This window comes from Epinephelus moara, chromosome 10 (assembly GCF_006386435.1).
Source record: "Epinephelus moara isolate mb chromosome 10, YSFRI_EMoa_1.0, whole genome shotgun sequence".
Classification (NCBI taxonomy): Eukaryota; Metazoa; Chordata; class Actinopteri; order Perciformes; family Serranidae; genus Epinephelus; species Epinephelus moara.
The window spans coordinates 28862739-28884759 of NC_065515.1; the positions used below are offsets into that span (position 1 = coordinate 28862739).

Below are 22021 nucleotides of genomic sequence, written 5' to 3' on the forward strand. Positions count from 1 at the left end.
TACTTAAGTGAAATGTATCCAGTGGACTGAAAAAGGCTACCTAAAGTTTAACTTGTATGGGTAATATTAATAATTCATATAATAAAAAAATGGATACTTGGTACTGTGTGACGATACGTTATTGCCACACAAAAATATCACGATACTATGCTGTATCAGTTATTCCTCCACCCCTAATAAATAGTTGAAATAATTCATTAAAGAAAAAAACAGAAAAACATTTGAAACAAAAATCTAAAAGTAATTAACAAACAGCCAAGTTACCTGTGTTGATTCTGTGCCAGTCCTGGGCAGGACTGGGGCAGTTCTGTCCCTGTCCGCTGACGCTCACCCTGTAGCTCTCCCCGCAACGCAGAGAGGTGATGTTGCAGGAGGAACCATTGGTGGAGCAGGTCTGCTGGTGTACGATGTCAAAGGCATCGGCCGAGGCGTTGTAGTAGAGGATGCCGCTGCCCGGAGTCCAGTGCACAACAGCTGTGTTGGTGTCACAGTCCAGAGTAGCCTGTAGACCACTGTGAGGGCAAGGACCTAGACAGAGAGGGATGTAGAAAGGGAAACCACTTAGACAGAAGGTAATGTGGGCGTGCATTGTGCAGTCAAATTTATGCTCTGTTAAATACAAAATAGATGTTGAAGATGTTTAGATTTGTTGGAAGCATTGTCACATGAAAATCCTGTCTGTCAAGTGTAGTTGCTTCTGTTGATTCGTAACTGGATTTTAAATGGGTTTAATGAGAACTTCTCATGCCTCTGACACTTAAAAAGTGCAACTTACAAAATATGGTTCTTAAGTGACACCTAGTGGCAGCCATGAGAAACAACAACATTGCCAAATCTGTCTTCCTGCACAACCCTTAATGTTTTTTTGTGTTTTTTTTTTTTTTTTAAAGGTTGCTGTATCTTATTAAAGGTAGGTGACAAAAAAAAAATGATACACAGGCTGCATATCTACTTAATGTTATTTTATGCTGGCAAGTTTTCATCCAAGACAATTTGTCAGATAAAGTGATGTCACAGCGCTCGTACAGTAACAGGAATAAATCCTTAGACTGTATTTTAATCCTGACAAATGGCCATCAGTGCATCACATTGAGCATAAGGCCGCTGTGAGAAGGTCGTAGACTGCTTCCCTGTCAGAGGTAATGTCAACTCTGCATCAGGAGTTTCATTCCACAATGCTGAAAAGCTTACACAGAGACAATGCCAAGTGCATACTGTAGCATATGGTGAATAGTTCAGGGTGGCTGGGAGTCTTGAGCAGTTGCAGCAAAAACACTGGGGCTGTGCCTCATCATAATGCTTGAGCATGTTATGGGTCATCAGCAACTGATCAGCAACAATTCAGCAAAACTCTGCTCATATATTCTGTTATGTTGTTCAAAGAGACGGTAAAATAAAACTGATGGCACCTTCAATTGGTCAGCTGGTCTGCTTTTGTTTTCTTACCTGTGGTGACGCTGATGGACTCGCTGACCAAACTGACGCAGGACTCATGACGAGCCACCACTGAAATATTGTAGTCCTGCCCACACGCCAGGTTGAGGAAATTACAGTTGGTGTCCGTGCTGTTACATTCATCGTTGTGGCCCAGACTTCCCCGAGCATAGACGGTGTAAGATGTGGCACCAAGTGCTGAGTCCCACGTCACAAAGGTGATACCAGTCTGGCAGTCCACTCGTGCAGTGGGGTGGGTGGGAGCACACGGAGCTGGTGGAGGGAGAGACAGAGGCAGTGTTACTTTCAGCTCAGTCTTCTGTCAGCACTGAACACAATTATTTCCTTCATCAATTAAGCTTGTAATATGTTGCCAGCTTTTATGGTGGAGAGCAACTCAGTATATTTACTGTACTTAAGTAAAGTAGGCCTTCTCAGTGGTGGTCAAAATAAGCACAGGTGTTTCTAATAACATTAATGATGGCTCAGTTCTTTCCAGTCTCTCCCTGTAAGTCATGACAGTGGGCCAGCATGCACAATACCAGGACAGGGTTCCCACACCAGCTTTCATTATTCTATCCTAAAGTACCTGTACCTGTTTTGACATTTGCAACAGCTGGTTCACTGCTGCATGAATTTGTGTGACCGACCACACTGATAACGTAGCTCTCCCCGCAGGTCAGCTGGTCGAAGGTGCAGTTGGAGCTGCTGGAGTTGCAGGTGGTGGTCATCCCTCTGCTGTCCACCGCTGTCACCACCTGGGTCTGGTCCGGCCCCGAGTTTCCCCAGGTCACCAATGCCATGTTAGTGCTGCACTGCAGATCTACCATCACCTCTTCTGGTTTACAGGGTGCTGAGAGTGAAGAGGCGGATGAATAAAAGAGTTGGGTCGTGAGAAAAATTGGTGACAAGAAAGAATGAGGAGATGTGAGTTTACATTTAGAGTCTTTTGCTACCTGACTGCATGCTGTAGTCGGAGCCCTCAATGGTGCCACAGTCGATTGATGATGAAGTGACGGCGATGCTGTAGGTGAGGCCACATTTTAGGTTCTCGATGTTACAGTTTGTGTTAGGGGAGTCGCAGGTAACACGGGTGTTGTCGCTGCCAATGGCAATTGCAGAGTAAGAGCCGACATCGCCGATGAACGCCCGCCACTGCACCGCAAAGGAGTTGGCATTGCAGTCCAAGTCTGCTTCCACCCTGTCAGGCAGACAGTGAGCTGTGGGAAGGGGGCAAGAGGAGGACATGATTGTTTTAATCATGTATTCATTGGTTTTGAGCTTAAAAACAGTGAGGGTGCAATCCAGACATCTGCAGGTGTTTTCTACCTGAGTCAAAAGTTAAGGATGCTCCTGTGCTGCTGTTGCACGTCGCACTGGAAGCAACCACAACTGCAGTGTACTGGTGTCCACAATCCAGCCTTACTGAGCAGGTTGTTGTGTTGGATGAACAGGAAACTACATGGCCGTGGGTACCAGTCACTGTAGCTGTGTAGGAGATAGCGTAGGTACTTGGTGCCCAGGTCAGCGTTCCCATGTTGGTGCCACAGTCGGCTCTGGCAGTCAGGTTGGTCGGAGGACACGGAGCTGGCAGGAAAGAGATTTAGGAACAAATCATTCATTGTTCCTCAGAGGAATACGCCAAAACAACTGCACTTACAGTCCGAGCTAGAAGTGAAAACTATAGAGACTTGTGAGCTTAGAGAAATGACCACTGATTACTGGGACTCTCAGAATGACTTTTCTTATTGTAACAGCTCTGCATTACTGTAAGTGAGCAACAAAGATACATCCAGACATTAACCTGTTTCAGTTTGTATAGGCTTGCTGAGGACACTGGTGCACTCATTGTCCCTGGCAGCAACTGTCAGTGTATACAACTCGCCACACTGCAGCCCGGTGAGCACATGGGAGGTCTGGGTTGTGGAGAGGCTGACACTCGCCCCGCCATCTTCCTCTGAGTGGACAAAATAGTCAACACCATTCTCAGGACTCGGGTCCCAGCTTACTGTGATGTCATTGTTGTTGCAAGCTGTCACTCCAGTCACATTCATCGGTGGGCAGATGACTGTGAACAAGAGAAAGACATTTTGAAAATGTTGTAAATCAGCTAATTTAAATAAATTTTCTTTTTAATTAATCCAATGAGATGTTGATTTGATTGAGCTATTGATTTTTACACAACTTTGAAAACATTATATACAACACAGAGCATATATAAAGGACCAGACGGGCATTTTGGGAGATACAATTACTTGCTTTCTTGTGAAAAGTTAGATTAGAAGATCAATACCACTCTGATGTGAGAAACAGCTGGCCCCCAGGTAGGCCCTCATTCAGAAAAGTCTGGACACCCCTGATCTTAGCTAAGCATAAAGACTGGGAGCATGTGGAGCCGCCTAGTCTGGCTCTGTCCAAAGTTAAAATATACTCCAAACAAGCAACTCCGAAACTGACTAATTACCACCTTGTAGTCACCCCAAATCAACGGTTCTTCAACAAGTGAATAATCACCTTTAACCTCCTCCTGTCCCCAGTCTCAACTTTACACATGGATCTTCTCATCTCATTTTCAGCAAGAAAAAAAAAATCAAACTATTCCTTGAATATCTACATATACATTCTCTCACCTGACTGGAAAGTAAAAGGCATGCTGGGCTCGCTCATGCAGCCCCTCTCTACGGTGACCACCGTGACTACGGACGTCTCGCCACAGTGGATGTCTGTGAGGGTGCAGTCCGTTCCGTTGGAAGTGCAGGTGTAATTGTGTTCCTCCATGGCAAATGGTATCGCTGTAGCCACATAGTGATCTGCTTGTAGGGCAGCGTTCCACGTCACATGGCCCACGTTACCGTCACACTGCAGGGACACATGAACATCGGTGGGAGGACAGGGGCCTGAATGACAGAGGAGGAGGGGAGAAGGAGGGAAACACTTTTAATATTTAATCATTCATATAATAATTATAACTGTGGCAAACAGACTAAATCCTGTAAAAGCAGTAGTGAAAACATGCAGATATAAAAGTAATGCATTCAAAATGTTACTTAAGTAAAAGGACAAAAGTATTTGCATCAAAATACACTTTAAGTACTAAAATTAAACGTACTCATTATGCAGTATGGCCTACTTCAGAATAACATTATATTGTATTATTGGATTTAACTGCACTTTAATGTTGCAGCTGGTAAAGGACGAGCTAACTTTAGTCACTTTTGGGTGGCTTGCGCATTTCCCAGAGGATCAATAAAGTTTTATTTTAACTGATAATAATACATTATTATTAATTTCTTGATTATATTTGGTATCATCAATCAGAATCAGCGAAGAAACTATTACATCAATTTAGTTGAGTAAAAAAGTTCAGTATTTGTCTCTTAAATGTAGTGGAGTTGAAGTAAACAGTAGCAAACAATTACTCCAGTAAGTATAGTACAGTACTCCTGAATTGTACTTTAATACAGTACTTCAATACTTTTCACCACTGGCATCTGGTTGTATATTACTGCAATGGAGTTCTACTGAGGACAAACTCAGAGCTCCTACTACAAAGTGTGTAAAAGTGCATTTTTCCACCTTACCTGCAACATAAGAGTGTGTGTAGCTGTCGAAGCCCTGGCAGCGATCAGAGAAGGGGGTAACAGTGATCAAGTAGGTCTGGGCGCAGTGCATGTTGGGTAGGAGACAACTCGTGGTGTTTGTGGTGCATTGTTTGGTATCACCGTCTCTGCCTTGTGCCGTCACCGTGTAGGAAACAGAGCCTGGGCTGTGTGCCCAGCTCACCGCCGCCGTGTTGTTGTCACACACCAGGGAGGCACTGACGTTCATGGGCGCACAGGGGGCTGATGGGAAAACAAGAGGGGAAACAGTAGGAGAATTTGGTATTATACACCAAGTTTTAACAGTATGCTAATTGATCTTCATAGCATACGCAAATATATGGAAATCAAAGATGCCTGAAATAGCATGACTAAAAAATACATTGCTGGCATTCAAAAAGGGCACGTATGCCCAAAATGGTTAGTGGACTATAAATTCTATGTATTTAAAAAGACAAATATTACAAACACACTGGTTTAGAGTGGAGTGGAGAGTAAACCCACAGAAACATCTGTTATTGAACAAACAACCAATCGTCGCTCTCTTACCTGTCTGTATTTTCGTTGACCCTGGCACGCTGCTGTTGCAGTGGTCAGCCACAGCTATCACGTCCACCTTGTACAGGCGACCACAGAGCAGTGAGGGTAGGGGGCAGTTGGTGTCAGTGGTGCTGCAGGAGGCCATATCGTCTCCAGAGTAGACTTTGGCGTAGAAATTCTGTCTTCCCAAAGTCTCGTCCCAAGTCAGGAAGGCGATGCCAGTCTCACAGGAGTATGTGTACTCCACGTTTGCAGGGGTACAGGGCGCTGAGAGAGTGAGAGGGGAACACAGTCAGTTCCTGAACAACTCATATTTGAATACCTCGTGAATACTTCACGCAACCCGCTAACATCAAGTGGCCCCAAAGCAACAGCCTTAACACAAAGTTATTCTAAATTATAACTTACCTGTGACAATCTGGAAAGAGGAGCTGGGTTCACTATCACACTGGATTCCTCGTGCAACAGCCTGCACAGTGTAGGTGTTTCCACAGCGCAGGTCGTCCAGGACACAGCTGCTGTTAGTGGAGGAACTGCAGGATGTCGAGTGTCCACTGGAAGTTGCTCTGACTGTGACGTTCATGGCGTCCTCATCCTTAACCCAGGTGACCATGGCATGATTGGAAACACAGTCCAAGGAGTGGTCCATGATCACTGGAGCACAGGGGGCTGGGCAGGGGATTGTCACATAGATACAAATTAGTCTTTCAGAGGACTCTTTTACATGAGAGACAGAATACAAAACCCCTCCTCCTAACACACAGATGCATCTCAGAACTAAATCTCATCACATCTCTGAGAGTTACAGGTTGTTCGTTGTTTATTTTCTTTTACGTACAGGAGCACATTTGGGGTTTTTTTTTATTTTGGCCACAATTTTTAACACCATCAGACTGTTTCATGTCCCCTTTCCTGTGCAATTATTAAATGAAATTAATTGTTTATTTAAAGAGGCATTAAATTGAAAAGGGGAAACCTGTCATGCTGGTTTTGCATTCAAAACAGTTATGTAAGCTATCTATTAGAATGTCAGCATGTGTCCTTGGGTTTTTGGGGTTTTTTTTTTACAGTCTGGGGAAAGTTGACATCTAGTATTTTTAGAATCCATGTGTTTGACATTTCTATTGTTTCTTTACCAGAGTTTTATCCTTGGCTGTGAAGAGAATTTTTTTTTTTTTACCAAATAAAGGTCAAAGATAATTTTGACCTTTATTTTGGTAAATAAAATTTACAGAAAATAAATAAACACCATCTTCTACACCTTCTTTTAAATTATTTAAGGTCAAGCTATTCTGAGAGTGATAAGAGATGCATTTGTGGGGAACTGTGACAGCAATATTTCTAAACACCATTGTTCAGCCCTGCACACAAGCACCACCTTTGTAAAGATGAATTCACCGTGTCCTGCATTGAGAAGCATCACGTACAAATTATGATTTCAATAAAACAGGATAAAACGTCACATATCCATCCAACATTCAGTGATGATTACCTGGATATGGCGACTCAGTATATCCTAAAATAATCTGCACTTGGGCTTCCAAGTAAAACTAAAACTAGAGTCTCTTCACTCTCACAGTATCTTTACCTGTTGTTATATTAGTTTTGGCATGTATGGAGCTGTTGCATTTCCCATCCCCTGCCAGCACTGTGACAGTGTAGTCCTCCCCACACTGCAGCTGGGTCAGCTCACAGGACATGCCGCTGGAATCACAGGAGTCAATGTGTCCTCTGGCCTCAGCGACGACTGTGTAATGATTTGCCCCAGCACTGGGCCCCCAAGTTACCGTCACCACACCCGAGAGGCAGTGCAGGTTAGCAGTCACATTTGTAGGATCGCAGGGTGCTAGAGAGGGAAGGGGTAGATGAATCATTACAACCATATTCATATTATGACCTGATAGAAATACATATTTTGTATCATTTACCGGTTGTCGCTGAGATCATGGCACTCTCAGAGCTGTTACACCTGTCGTTCATGGCCACCACACTAAACATATATGTCTGAGCGCACTGCAGATCAGGGAAGAGGCAATTCTGCTCAGATGTGGAGCAGGATGAAGAAAAACCTCCTGCTCCTTTCAATATGGAGACATAGGACGCTGCGCCGGCAGCTGCATCCCAGGACGCCTGGAGCGTGTTAGTGGAGCACTCCACCATGCCTCGGACGTTCATCGGAACACAGGGAACTGAGGGAGAAATGATGATGGTGGTGCAGAGGCACAAGAGGAGGAAGGAGAAAACCATTTTACTATCAACAGATCATGTCTTTTAGTTTGCTACATTTTTGTATTTATATAAAGCACACTGCTCTGCTGGGGCAACTGACAAACATACCAGAATTAACAATCTCCATAACGCTGCTGTGTCCTTCACATGTGCTGCTGATGGCTTTGATCGACACATTGTACTGCTGTCCACACTGTAAGTTAGTCATCGTACAACTTGAATCCTCTGTCATGCAGCGGAGTGCAGTGCCATCTCCGGCCAGGGCGGTGACACTGTAGTTTAATGGCATAGATGCAGAGTCCCAGCTGATGGTCAGTACGTTGGTGCTACAGTTCAGGGTGTTGAGCATCGACTCCACAGCACATGGGGCTGACAGAAAGCAAAGAGTGAGACTCAGTGGTAGTTCAAAAAAGGACTTGTAGTAATAGATTTAGTTTTTTGGCCACTTGGGGGCAGAGTAGCTCCACAGTGCAATCAGATATACAATACTAAAATCCTTATTATTGTCTAAAAAAATAGCAGGAGTGGAACTAAGTCATTGTTTTGCAAGTCACAAGTAAGTCTCAAGGCTTTGCACATAAGTCCCAATTCAGGTCCCAAGTCCTAAATCGTGAGTTGACTGTTACGGAGCTGATATTGTTTTGTCAAGAAATGCTTTTATGATTTGGGGTTTTCGTAGAAAGGACGAGGTAGAGGAGGAAAATCATGTTTTTTCCTGTCCAGAAAGAGGCAAAGTGAGGATAAAAACAGCAAAGGCAAGGAAGATGAAGAAGCGCTGTTAGGTAAAGCTAGAGACAAAAGTAAAAAAGGAGATTTTGATGAGGATTAGATGCTCCTCCCTCTCACCAGTTGTATGGATGACTGGCTCGCTGTCAGGACTTTCACATTCGCCATCCGAGGCTGACACGGTGAAGGTGTACTCCGTGCCACAGTCCAGATCCTCCAACTGGCAACCGAGGTTCATTTCTGCGTCGCAGGTCACAATGTGTCCACCTGCGCTCACTGCTTTGCCAGTGTAGGACACTGTATTGGAGCTGTTACTCCAGGTTAACATGGCAGAGTTGTCGGCACAGTTTAGAGAGGCGTTGAGCTGAGAGGGAGGGCAGGGCGCTGCAGAGGAAAGACACAGAACATCAGGATGGTATGAGTTGGACTGCGAGAGAATGCACATATTTCAGGGATTGCTTCCCGCTTGTCTCTACCTGTCTGTAGTGTCTCCACAGAGCTCTCGTTGCTGGTGCAGGTGTCGTCCATGGCAGTCACCACAACTCTGTAAACCTGGCTGCACATGAGGCCCTCCAACATGCATGACGTCACATTGGAAGAGCACTGCAAGTGTTCTCCGTCTTGATCCACTGCAGTTACTTGGTAGCGTAGGGCACCATGGCTTGCTCTCCAAGTCACTTTCGCAAAACTCTCGCCACAGTTTTTCATCGCCGTGACATTAGTGGGCACACAAGGTGCTGGGGGAGGGAAAACCTCTGATCAGCTCAGTATTTTAAACAACTGTCTTCATTTTAAATCACCAAAAAGCACCACAACTGCCCACACATCTGGAAAGGGAAGCTTGTTCTCACTTTACAAATGTTGTTTTCATCATATGATTAGAAAAAATGTAACGTACTAACACATTACTATAGCTGAGTATTAAAAAATCCAGAGGGACAAAAACACAGTGAAGTCATGAATCTATTTCCCTTACATTTTCTATGTACTAAGTCACATTCATATCAGGCCACACTTGCCTGATACATAATTTACAAGTGTTTTATGATTGATTTCAGACACCTCCTGTATGTTGAAAGACTTAACAAGAACAGCGTAACACATTTGTCACAGTGCTCTCTTACTTTCCCTGACAGATAACTCTGTCGGTCGACTGACGCAGGTGCTGTTGAAGGACATCACTTTCAGTGTGTAATCTTGGCCACACTCCAGTGTGGAGATCATCAGGCCAGGCTCTGTGGTGATGTAGGACATTTCCTTGTCCCCGCTTGTGACCAGAGTTTCATAGCCGTCCACATTATTTGACGCGTTCCAGCTGAGGGTCAGAAGTTGTGACTGACAGTCTAAGTCAGCATCCACTTTGGGTCCACAAGGAACTAGACAGAGAGAAGACAGAAAGGTAAAGTATGTGACTCTCAGAACTTCTACATGCAGGTTTATCTAGACACCTTGTTTAGGAATAATGGAAAGCAGAGATTTGAACGTCTGAATGCTAATGACACCAAGACTAGGTGCCAGGCTGCAATGCACAGTACACACCAGAAAACAAATGTAGGATGGATAAATAATAAAAGTTTTGCTGTTTTCAGATCCCTGCTAGCCAGGAAAATAATGCAAAGTATGGCCTGATGGTGGCACCAGAGCTGTGTTTTTAAAGGGTTTGTCCTTTGTACAGAGTGGCCATTTTAGAACTTCTCAGGCTATAAGAATGTAAAATGCTGAACTGCTGAACTTAAACCTGTATTCATTCATTTATTTCTGGCCACTTGGGGGCAGCATTACACCCTGTAAACATAACGTGACATATTATCACCTTACAATGGACTTGGCATGGAGATTCCACGCATGCCTATTTACACATCCAGCAGCACGGCGCAACATAGTATTCATTTGGAGTCATGTTTCTGGCAACCTGACAAATAAATCAATCTATAAATTTTCACACGTCTTTTCTGAGCCACCGAATGCTTCACTGTATTCACCAGCTGGTCACTAACTCTGTCTTTTGCTGTTTAATGCTGATCAGGTAGTATCCAACATACAGTGAAGAATAAGATCCTTTTTGTTTAACCAGAAACAGCATGAAATTGCCATTGCCACACCCACCAGACCCCATTTAAATAAACGGTAATTTTATCAACATAAAAGACACTTAATTTAAAGTCACCACCAGAAATGAAATATAACCAACAAAAAACATCTTTGTCTTTCCACTGTTGACATAAACCCTTACTTCACCCAGATAGATGGGAAAATATGCTGGATCTATACATGCTAAAATGAATGTTTATTTAAATGGAGTCTGGTGGGTTTGATGATGGCGATTTCAGGGCTGTTTCTAGTTAAACAAAAGTTATCTTAATCTTTGACAAAAAGGTCTGTCTCTGTAGGAATCCTTTCCTTAATGTTCTTATGGACTTAATAACAATCTGAGCCTGTCAGTGGCAAAAAAGCAGTGTTTTTACATCGCAGTGTGATACCGTCATTTAAGTACAGGACAGGAATACAGTATTCCCTCCACCACTGCAACCAGCACAGTTCATCTGTATGTTTTGGGCGCCCCTGAAGGTGGTTGCATTGTCTAAGCAGCTATATTCTAAACTATTTGTGCTGTTGAAAGCCTCTAAACAATTTTCAGAGTTTTACTGAAGACATAGTGACGATATAGTGACACAAAGGGAGGGTTTAATATATATAAATCACTTATTTCAAGCAGAACATGTTCCTACCAGACTCCATGTAGAAGGCCTCAGAGGGCATGCTGGGGCACACGCCATCATGGTGGCTGACGGTGACAGTGTAGAGCTGGCCACATTTCAGGTTAGGTACCCTGCAGGTGGTATTGGTGGAGCTGCAGCTGAGAAGTCCTTGATATTCATCCACAATGGTGGCGGTGAAGGAGTTTATCTCAGGCTGGCCACGCCACGAAATCAGAGCCTCATTGGCAGCACAGTCCAGGGAGGTAGTAACGTGACTCGGTGGGCAGGCAGCTGCAATAAGGCAAAGAGATATTTAACTTGCAAAATGGAGCCAAACATCACTAGACTTTGGACGTTATGTAATAAAACACTGATACAGAATTTAGTCATGAAATTAGCAGCTTTAGATTCTCAATTTTAAAAGGTAGATATTAAAAAACTGCTCTGTGCTCTCTGAATATATATATATATATATATATATATATATATATATATATATATATATATATATAGAATATATATGTAAATAAAGGATATACCTACATCCTTCTAATGTTTAAAGATTTGAAAATTATCATCCAGAAATGTGGTCAACCCATACAATAAAATACAGAATGTGTATACAGGTTTGTTAAGCTTGCCCAGACAAAGTTATTGACATCTTAAACCTTAATTGATTCAAAGCATCCTTCAGATGGAAGATGCAAGTACCTCCTCCCACTTTTGTTCATTTCAAGGACACCAAATCAGCTTTACAGTAATATATTCCAAAACAAGCAGCTACACTGTACCTGTCTCTATGGTGACCATCTCGCTCTTCGAGCTGTTGCAGATGAAGTTTGAGGCAATGACGTACGCTGTGTAGTTGGTGCTACACGTCAAGCCCATGATCTTACATGTCAGATCCATGGAGCTGCAGCTGTGAATGACGCCATTACTGTCCTTCGCCATGGCGACGTAGAAAAGCGAACTGCCAGATATTAACCATGTCATTGTGATGGAGGAGGCGTCACATTCCTTCACTGCTGTTATATTCCGAGGAACGCATGGAACTAGAGAAGAGAGGACAGATTAAAATGAAAATAAACTCCACCATTAAATCGAGGATGCCAGTCTGTCCCCTTCTAAAACTTTTTTTGTCTTTGATAAAACTACTAAAACTATAGGTTATTTCGATCATCAATTCCAGTTATTCTTTTTTAAATTACTGGTTTGTTCTGTAAAAAAATCAGGAAATGATCTTTAAAGTGCTTGTTTTATCCAACGAACAGTCCAAAATCCAAAGATATCCCATTTATAATGATACCACACTTAATACCTCATGGTTGTACGCCTCCGCAAACAAGTCATGTTCATTAATTTGTGCCGAATTTGAGGTTATTCTCTCAGGGCCTTCTACATACATCACGTTCAAGAAAATGAGACAGACACACAGTGACCAAGACCTTTGACCACCAAGTCAGTTCATCATTGAGTTGAGTGGACGTTTGTGCAAAATCTGAAGAAATTCCTTCAAGGTGCTTTGCTTTCACAAGAATGCAGTGAACAGGGTCACAGTGACCACACAGTAACTACCAAATTTGCGTTAGTTCATCCTTGACTCAAAGTGGACATTTGTACCTTTAACATTTAAGAAACTAGAAACAATTAACTTTAACAATTACCTACACACTTAATCAATTATCAAAATAGTCACAATTACTTTTTGTCAACTGACTACTTTACTATTTCCCTTATTTTCTGTCAATTTTTAGTATCTGTTTTTTTCCACTTTCATACAGAAAGAATATTCATAACTTTATTCTTGTCACTGTTAAAACAGAATTTAATAATTATGTAAACTTGCCTCTTGGCCTTTTATTAGATATCTTATATCCAGTAGTAAACTGTGATCAAGTACTTTACGATTTTTAGGTGTTTTGAGTACTTCCACATACAATATTTACAGCAGTGTGTAAAGTAAGGTACTTCACAGATTCAGATTTTATATAAAGAACATATGATTATATTAGAGTCAAGCATTTAACGGTATTTATAATAGTTCAAATGAACTGCTAGTGATAACATCAAAATGCTGCTGTCACATTAATATGTCAGTACTAATAATTTAATGTACAATAACATAACGCTAACAGGAGTCACTGCTATGCTACTGTAGCTACTGAATGTTTGATACTTTAAGTACATTTTGCTGATACTTACAGAATAAGTAAAGTGATCTAAATACTTCTTCCACCACTGTTGATATCTAATAAACAGGCACTAACAGCATCTCCTCACCTGTCTGAGCCACGGGCCCAAGGTTCCTCGGGCTGGCACATTCGTCATCGTAAGCTGTGATGTAGACGGTCAGGAACTCTCCACAGTGGACCCCCTCTATGGCGCAGCTGTTGGACATGGAGCTGCAGTTGTAGTGGCTGTTGTTTCCCTTGTTGCCGAAGGCCTCCACAGTGTAGCGCAGAGCCCCCTCGGCGAGGTCCCACTTGCTGAGCAGAACATCTGAGTTGCAGTCGGCTGAAGTTTGCAGATTCTGAGGAATGCAGGGTGCTGGAGACAGGCAGAGTTGTTTTACTTAAATTCTAGTTTTTATTTGCAATTTATAAAAGATGAAAACTGGAAATTGCAAGCTGAAAGGGGCTGAAAAAAAATGTTGTTTTGTAATAGGATAGATCATCCAAGTCACTGCCGATGGTGTTACAAAGCAGTTGCATGTGACTTTAGCAGGATCCACCAGAGGGCGCTCACATGAGGATGGATGCAAAATGATAAGTGTGTGTGATAATGTAGTCATACCTGTTCGAATGTCAACAGTAGAGCTAATCTGGCTTCTGCACTGTCCTGTGATGGCGTAGACCGTGAAGTAATAATGCCGTCCACACACTGTGTGTGTGAAATAACAGGAGTTGTCTTCAGTCAGACACTCCTGGACCACTCCCTGGGTACAGAGAAACCACAAGGCATTTTATATGTGCAGTAAATTACAGGTTGTTCAACATTTTGGGAAATATGCTTATGTATTTTTTGTCAGTGGTCAGATGAGAAAATTGATACCACATGTTATGTTAAATATGAAGCTACAGCCAGCAGCTAGTTAGCTTGCTTTACCCTCAGACCAAGGGGTTATCTCCAGGTCTGGAAAGTGAAGCCAATGTGGGAATGCCTTAAACCTGCATTTTTTGTAATGGCCAGCAGGGGGCCAGAAGAAGTCTATTTGCATTGAAGTCTCCCTCAATACAGCATGATGCTGATTTCGTAAATTATGGTTCAATTAATAGTAAAATGGACGATAAAGCAGGGTTTGCTTGAGGTCATGGCTACCTTGTGATTGACAAGTCACTACCACAGCCATGTCCTCAGGTTCTTTGTCAGATCCACCCCTCACCAGTCCATAGCTCCACCTTCTCAACCAAACAAGGTCACCTCTGGCTCCAAACAAACAAGATGGCAGCAGCCAAAATGCCAAACTCAAGGCTTCAGAACGGTTGTCCACGAACTTATAGGCGACGTCACAGTGGCTACGTCTACTTTTGTCATACAGCTATGCTACGGACAGAGCCAGCGCAGACTAGATATGTGCCTCACGTTTCCAGACTTTATGCTAAGCTAAGCTACATGGCTTCTGGCTTTAGCTTTACAGGCTAATCATCAATCTAACACTCGTTAGGAAAGCAAATAATTTTGTTTTTATTTGAAAGAATCCTACATATGAATTGATTTCACATAGAAAATTGTTGCTGTAAACATTTTTAGTCCAGAATGCAGTACCTGAGAGTCCACTGCCCGGGCCATGTAGTGGTCTGTATTGTTTGTGTGCTCCCAGGAGAAGACAATGACTTCGCTGGAACAATCTCGCAACAACGTCAGGTTCTTTGGAGGACAGGGAACTTTAAGGAAAAATATATTCATACATTAGTTTACACTGTGTTAACCAGCTTTAAATAGATGGACAGTTAGACAGATAGATAGATAGATAGATAGATAGATAGATAGATAGATAGATAGATAGATAGATAGATGACATTATAAAGGACAAGAGAGTTAAAGAAAAAAAGACGAAGTAAATGGGGTTAAATATCATCATCAAAGGCAAGCGTCACAAATCCCTTTGGAGGTTAAAACGCCCTGATACTGAAGATTACGCTCCAGTGTTGCTTTTCATTGTATGAGGTTTCAGGTTTAACACAAACACAGGCTCATTCTTAGCAACTTGAACACAACAGAATATGATATAGACAGTAGAACTCAATGGGAGACCCAGTTTTCAAAGGAAACACCTAGTGATGCACTCAAATAAACATGTGAATTTAGACACCAAACATCACCGAGGGGGAGGCATGTTGTAAACAGCTATTCCCAAACGACCCCTGACTGATATGACCTCAGTAATCCTTATTCTGAGGTAAAAGCAAATAAATTAAAGGTGTATGAATCTGGAATCTAATTGTCACTTTGGTGTAATTTTAATGTCAGAATTCAAATACGGATCTTTGCGCCATGTCCTGTTGTACAAAGTCGTAACCCAAGGCTATGAAAGCCCAATAAAAGCTGCTTTATTACAAAACAAAATCAAACACTATCAAGATGACGTTGTTTCCTTTTGCTTGTGCCTTCAGGCTTTTCCAAAAAGGTTTTATGTCACTGGATTAAGTTTTATTAATGTTTTCCCTCAAGTATTAAATGGCTGTATACTTGACATGTAACAATTACTTGTCATAAAATCATATTCAGCATCATCCAAGTCACGAAAGCTTCGCAGTGGACAATGTGGCCCCAGGGGTGGGGTTGGACAGAAAATCTCGACCGGGCTCTCCAACAGAATAGAGTTGATATGTGAGATGAAAGGATTAACTGCCTGCAACAAAGTAAATGGCAGGGTGGAGTAGTTAAGATGTTCACCAGCCAAAATTTTAACAGACACGAAGCCATTCAGCCAGTTGACTGGCAGTGATGGGTTGGGTACTAATTGGTTGGATGAGTTTCTATTTTGGAAACATTATAACCAACTCATGGCTGGGTTTGAAGTTTGGTTTTATTTCATTATTATGTAATCTGCTGTATTTATACAATTATATATCAGGGCTTTGACCACACTTTATCACAATTGGTGGTATTTACTTTCTGCTTCCTATTGAATGATGTGCGGATAATTTCCATTTGTATTCTACATCAGTATAAATTCGTTTTGAAAACAGAAATTAGCAAATGATTGCAAATTGATTGGTTTAAAATCAATCCAATATAATTCAAGGGTACTGTACATAGTAAGGGTAACATTGCTATGGCTGTTTTCATATTCGGTACAATTGATTCGTGTCATGCCCAGCTATGACTGCCCATCCCTAACCCTTCATTCTCCTGCTGCTCAGCTTTCACATATTGTTACATACAGTGTAAAAAAGTGTGCCAATCCCAAGATCCCATACTATACAGTCAACCTTCACATTGTGCCTACTAGTGATTGTATTTTGGAGACAATTTAAAGAACAACTCTCTCGCTGGCCTTCATACTCTATCACCCATGGTCGTGCAGTGTGGAAGATGAGATCAGCATTTGCTGAGCGCACGATTTCAGAGGAGACTGGCGGCATTGAGAAATGCCTTTGCAACTCTAATTGCAGATTACTATTCATGTTAAAAAGGAGTCCACTTCCATCCTTTGGTGCAGTTGCTTTTCACACCTGATCTGAACCAAACCGAGTACACATAAACCATACTCAGTACCACCTTTTAAAGTGGAAGTGGACTTGGATTGACACACCATGCCTGGGCACAGTATACAGTGTTCTGTAACTGGACTTTGGGGTCAAATGTAATTCATGTGAAAGCCTCGAATGTAATGTAACTATCACTGCTCAGACAAACACTCAGCTATCATACAGCAGAGGTTGAACCTTTGGCCACAAGTCCAGCATGTAGTGTACACATGGAGTCCAGTTTAATTATAAAGTACTCTTCGATCTGTGAAAACAGTTGCATAATGTCTTCTGTGACTCTGGAGGAGCTTTCAAAAGTTTAAGAAAATAATCCCATCTGATGTCACTGTGATGTCATCAGGGTTAAAGCCCCCATTACAAGCTCTAAGTGTGGAGTTTGAAAGATGTGGGTGTTTTTCAGGCAGTGAGGGTCTGATGAAAAATGCTACCAAGTTACATTATGGAAATGAAACAGGATCATCTTTTTGAGCTGTCAGGATATCCTGGCCTCTGCTGCTTTGATTTTAACCATTCCTGATTTATGAACCTGTTACATGTTTCCTAACAGGTAACATCACTTGGATGCCAGTTAGAACTGTATGAGTTTTTTTCCTCGTCTTCCTGCTTCAGTTTTCAGTTTTTTTCTAATGGAGTTCCTTTAAGGGCTTTCACTCAGTTCAAAATTGGTTAATTGATAATGATTCAGATACACTACTGCAGCATCCCGCTGGTAGAAACTTTCCAATTCTTTGCCTGTGAAGAAAATTCAGCTCCTGACATGATCCCTACAAAGATTTTAAACTGACATGTGAAGAGAATGATGCCCTCTATTGTACATATACTTTGGACATGTCCAGCAGAGGAATAATATCCGACAGATAGTATCTGAAATTCTGAACAAGCAGTTGCAAGTCAGTCTTGGGCTCAACCACTGAACTTTAAGACTCCCCCTCCTTTGAAAGAGGAAGGATCCTTTTTTTGCTGAATCACTGGAAGTAAAACCACCCACTCCTTTATGAAAAGTAGGCTGCAACAATGACTCAGCTTGGTGGTCAGGTCTCTAGTGTTTTACTTTGTGATTATTGTTTCTCACCGGTTTGAAAAGTGGCCAAAGTGGTGTTCATCATGTTCTTGCAGTTCTCTGACATGGGTGTCACATGCACCACGTAGCTCTGGCCGCAGCTCAGTCCAGTGATCCGACAACTGTCACTCTGGCTGGTGCACGTCAGCATTGTGCCATTGTCGCCCAATGCAGTGGCCTTGTAGGAGTCGGCCCCAAACACAGCCGACCATTGCACCATGGCGGAGTGAGTGGCGCAGGTGTAGTCCACGGAAACTGCTGAAACTGGTCTCAGCTCTGCAAGTAACACAAGACATTGTTATTTTATCAGAAACTAGTAAGAAATGCTGCTGGAGTGATTGCTGACTGTACTTTAGTTTTGTATCTCATCGCCCATTTTCTGCACAGATCCTGATTGGAGAGTTGGTTCATGAGTAAGAGCATTGATTTGATCTGTTCAAAACTATCGCATTATCTCAGACAGGAGCAGCCTGACAATAAACTGGTAAAGCTGTATATTTCTATATTTAATATTCTATAAAAACATCAAAATAATCACCTTAGATTTCATTTTTTTCTCAGGTTCATGTTTACACGACAACCTCAGCACCAAGTAGGTTGTCAGAGCTTCTGAATCGTTTTTCCCCTGAGGATCATATTCTGCATGTCTGAAAGGAGCGCCTCAGAGAGAATAGCTGACCTAGATCATAATCACCAAGTTATTGATATTGGTTTGGCTCTGCCGACTCACTGTTGGTGGTGTATGTGTAGTCTGTGGGCTCGCTCGGCAACAGGAACTTGTTGAATGAGGACACAGATATCAGATAGGTGGAACACGGGAGGATGCCGTGAACATCCATTTGAGTGTCTGTAACGTTGTACACAGACGGCGGGCTGGAGGGGTCATCAGTGTCCTGGACGCTGACTCGGTATAACAGAACATCTTCCACTGGCTGCCATGTCACCCTCGCCGTGCCGCGGCCGGCCTGTGTTACTGTGACTTCTGCAGGAGGCTGCACCACTACAGACAGACATAAGGACTTAGTCAGAGGAGATAACATTCAATCTGATAATGTATATGACTAAATTATTATTACACTGGTATACACTTAAACACTGGTTTGAAACTAATTATCATGACCTCTTTAATCTCAGGGTCACTGCTGCCATTCCATTTATGAATTCATACTCTGCTATTACAGTCAATGACAAGTTCAACAGTGTGAAAGGGGCAATTCACATAAATCATAAAAGTACATATATTCTAATTTACTCAAAGCAGTGTCAAAGCAGGCTGAAAGTTTTCACTTTCTGTGCAGAGGTTTTAAGATATCCATCTTTGCCTCTTGCTTTGCCTTTCAATAGAGTGGAGTTGAATGGCATAAATAATTAAAAGATTACATGTGAAAAAATCCATAGCACCGTGTCTTCCCTGAAACTTTATCCATATTACTGATCATCTACACATCTTCCTGTTTTTGTAGGAAGTATTTGTTCGCTAACAAATGTAAGAAGTTCCATTGAAAATTGTCCACACTGAGTTCTGGATTTTCCAGACAATCGATCCGACAATTATCGGACAAATTTTTCTGGAACAGTGGGAAATGTTGTTACAGTTAAAAACATAGAATATTTTATCCACTTTCCAAATGGAGGGTCTGTGTATAGAGGGTGCTGTTTGTTGTACAGATTGCAAAGTTCCTCAATGCATATTTGTAATATTTACGAAAAAAGCTGACCTCATATTTAGGCTGACCTTGAAATATCAAGACTCAACAATACTAAATCGACATTGGATGCATAAACAGATCTTTCAATAGGGTTAAATGCTACATTCATACATGTACTATGGCTGTAGTCACTGACCATAGAACACAATAAAACATGATAACTAGACTATTTGATCTAGACAGTAGACTACTTGTTGCTTGTTGCGTGCTTGTAGCCTTGTAGCAGATTCTTAATTCATTGAAAACAATTAACATCGAGGATTAATAATAATACAATTATCAGAATGAAATATATTAAAAAGCTTAATTGAACTCGTCTTGGTCATTAGTTAATAATACACTCAGTAAACATAAGCAAGGCTCTGAGGTTCTGTTCTGCTGTCAACTGTGTTTGTACTTGCAGAGACATGTTGTCTGATCAACCCTTCCTAAAACAATTTTGAGGCTCAAAAAGGACAGAAACTGAACACTCACAGGTCGTGATGGTCCTCACTTTACTTGTGCTTCCATGGCCGGCCTGGTTGGCTGTGACAATGTAGAAGTCGTAATTGGTGGAGGGCTGCAACCCCTCCACCACGGCAGAGAAGTTGGTGTAGGTCAGGTTGACCATCTGTCCATCAGCCTGAGAATATATCAGCAGGTAGTATTGATCCGCCGAGGACACCTTAGTCCACTTTACCATGATTGAAGTACTTGACAGTGCCTGGCCAGCTACTATTTGCGATGTGGCAGGGACTGTAAGGAAAGAGCAGGGGACAGGGCATTATTTAGGATACTAAATATTTGCTTTGTCTCTGTGTGTAAGTTTGTAACATATTTTTCTTTTTGAATAGCTCTTGGGAGCTGGTTTAATGTAGTCTAACACAAATCTGATATTTTGCTTGATAGGTATTTATAAATGTATGTCACAGTTTGGCCCGTGATAGAGAGTGAATGGCATGGCAATGCGGCCCCAGCAAAATTAACAATCATTCCAATCACCACAGGAGTAGATTTACTGGGGGGAATGCAGGGGTCACGTCCCCCACAATATTCATAACATACGCACGTGTCCCCATCCACGTGATGAAATCATGAAAATAGCAGATGACTTAAATTTTGACCAAATTAAAGATATTTACACCACAAACTGATGCTGAAAAGATACAAATTGTTGCATAATAATTTACCAGAATGCAGGAAATTAAGTGTTTGATGCTCCCTCCAATGTTGAAACAAAACCTGTGGCCTTGCCAATCACCATCACAAACAAGGTGTTACGACTATACTACATGAATGTTGTATTAAGTGCCATCTTTTTTACCTGTGGACGCTTCATTGGTAGCCATACACACCACATAATAGAACTGAAAGACTTTGAGAGTCACACTGTACTCGGCTCCTGGCCTCAGACCATTGACCACCATCTCTGTCCTGGATGCTGGCAGAGTCACCACAACAGGTGCAATATTTGTATTGTTTTTCATCCGAAGGTCTAAAAAATAGTTTGTTGCTCCAGGATAATTCTCCCATTTTACCAGAATCGCAGAGGACCCTGAGGACTTTGCTGACAAGATTTTGCACCCTGTAAGAGATGGAAATACATGGCACTGAAAACAGTAGCTTGATTTGAGAAATAAAATGCATTATTGAAGTTGATAATATAATGTTTATTTCTTTAAAAACAATCCAAGCTATGGCAGTACAAACATTCTAAAATATTACTATCACTAAAATTTTTGGTTTACTTACCTTCCACACTGTAAGGTATCTGTAAATAACAGGCACAATGTAATCAACAACATGATATAAATATTTTAAAACCAGATTATTTTAATACTGTTGAGTTGACAGGTTTTAACATTAAAAATAATATTTACCTGGGTTAGAGATACCAGTGCTAAAGAAAAGCCTATGGCTCCCAACAATCCCATCTTTGACATTGACTGCGGGATTACAATTAGTTTAGTATACAAGGGAGTCAAATACAAAAGGTGTTCTGGATTCTTTTGAGCTTCAGCCCAGCGTGCGTGGGAACCAATCAGTAGGTCCCAAATGAGGGCAGGCTGTCCCACCAACCGCCCCAGGCAGTCAGGAGGGAGGGATGGAGGGAGGGAGGGATGGATGGATGAGAGTTTGGTGAAGTCACGGATGAGAAGAAGGTCCCTCTATCTGCCCCTCTGTCTCTCTCTCTCTCTCTCTGTCTCACACACACACACATACACACTGTCTCTCATGCATCCACAGCTTGCATATCATCCATCAAAGCCATTTAGTGTCATAACTGATCTGTCTGTCTGCTTGTAGTGTGTCATTGTGAAAGTAATTTTCC

The 22021-nt window shown here is 42.0% G+C and overlaps 1 protein-coding gene across 1 annotated transcript in view; it reads right to left on the minus strand.

Annotated features, from left to right (window-relative positions):
* Positions 1 to 21630, minus strand: part of LOC126397210 (uncharacterized) — a 45858-nt gene extending 24228 nt beyond the window's left edge. Inside the window, exons 1-27 of the mRNA XM_050055809.1 lie at positions 21570 to 21630; positions 21442 to 21460; positions 21014 to 21274; positions 20185 to 20445; positions 18732 to 19001; positions 18014 to 18277; positions 14993 to 15111; positions 14021 to 14162; positions 13508 to 13774; positions 12019 to 12279; positions 11258 to 11518; positions 9653 to 9904; positions 9005 to 9265; positions 8649 to 8912; positions 7911 to 8171; positions 7502 to 7762; positions 7162 to 7419; positions 5982 to 6242; positions 5583 to 5840; positions 5016 to 5276; positions 4065 to 4331; positions 3239 to 3502; positions 2764 to 3021; positions 2391 to 2654; positions 2030 to 2287; positions 1447 to 1707; positions 265 to 528 (exon numbers count right to left, since the gene is read on the minus strand). Coding sequence (XP_049911766.1) covers positions 265 to 528; positions 1447 to 1707; positions 2030 to 2287; positions 2391 to 2654; positions 2764 to 3021; positions 3239 to 3502; positions 4065 to 4331; positions 5016 to 5276; positions 5583 to 5840; positions 5982 to 6242; positions 7162 to 7419; positions 7502 to 7762; positions 7911 to 8171; positions 8649 to 8912; positions 9005 to 9265; positions 9653 to 9904; positions 11258 to 11518; positions 12019 to 12279; positions 13508 to 13774; positions 14021 to 14162; positions 14993 to 15111; positions 18014 to 18277; positions 18732 to 19001; positions 20185 to 20445; positions 21014 to 21274; positions 21442 to 21460; positions 21570 to 21623 — 6352 coding nt within the window. The 5' untranslated portion in view covers positions 21624 to 21630. The remainder of the gene's footprint in view (positions 1 to 264; positions 529 to 1446; positions 1708 to 2029; positions 2288 to 2390; positions 2655 to 2763; positions 3022 to 3238; positions 3503 to 4064; positions 4332 to 5015; positions 5277 to 5582; positions 5841 to 5981; positions 6243 to 7161; positions 7420 to 7501; positions 7763 to 7910; positions 8172 to 8648; positions 8913 to 9004; positions 9266 to 9652; positions 9905 to 11257; positions 11519 to 12018; positions 12280 to 13507; positions 13775 to 14020; positions 14163 to 14992; positions 15112 to 18013; positions 18278 to 18731; positions 19002 to 20184; positions 20446 to 21013; positions 21275 to 21441; positions 21461 to 21569) is intronic.
* Between the last annotated feature and the right edge of the window lie 391 nt (positions 21631 to 22021).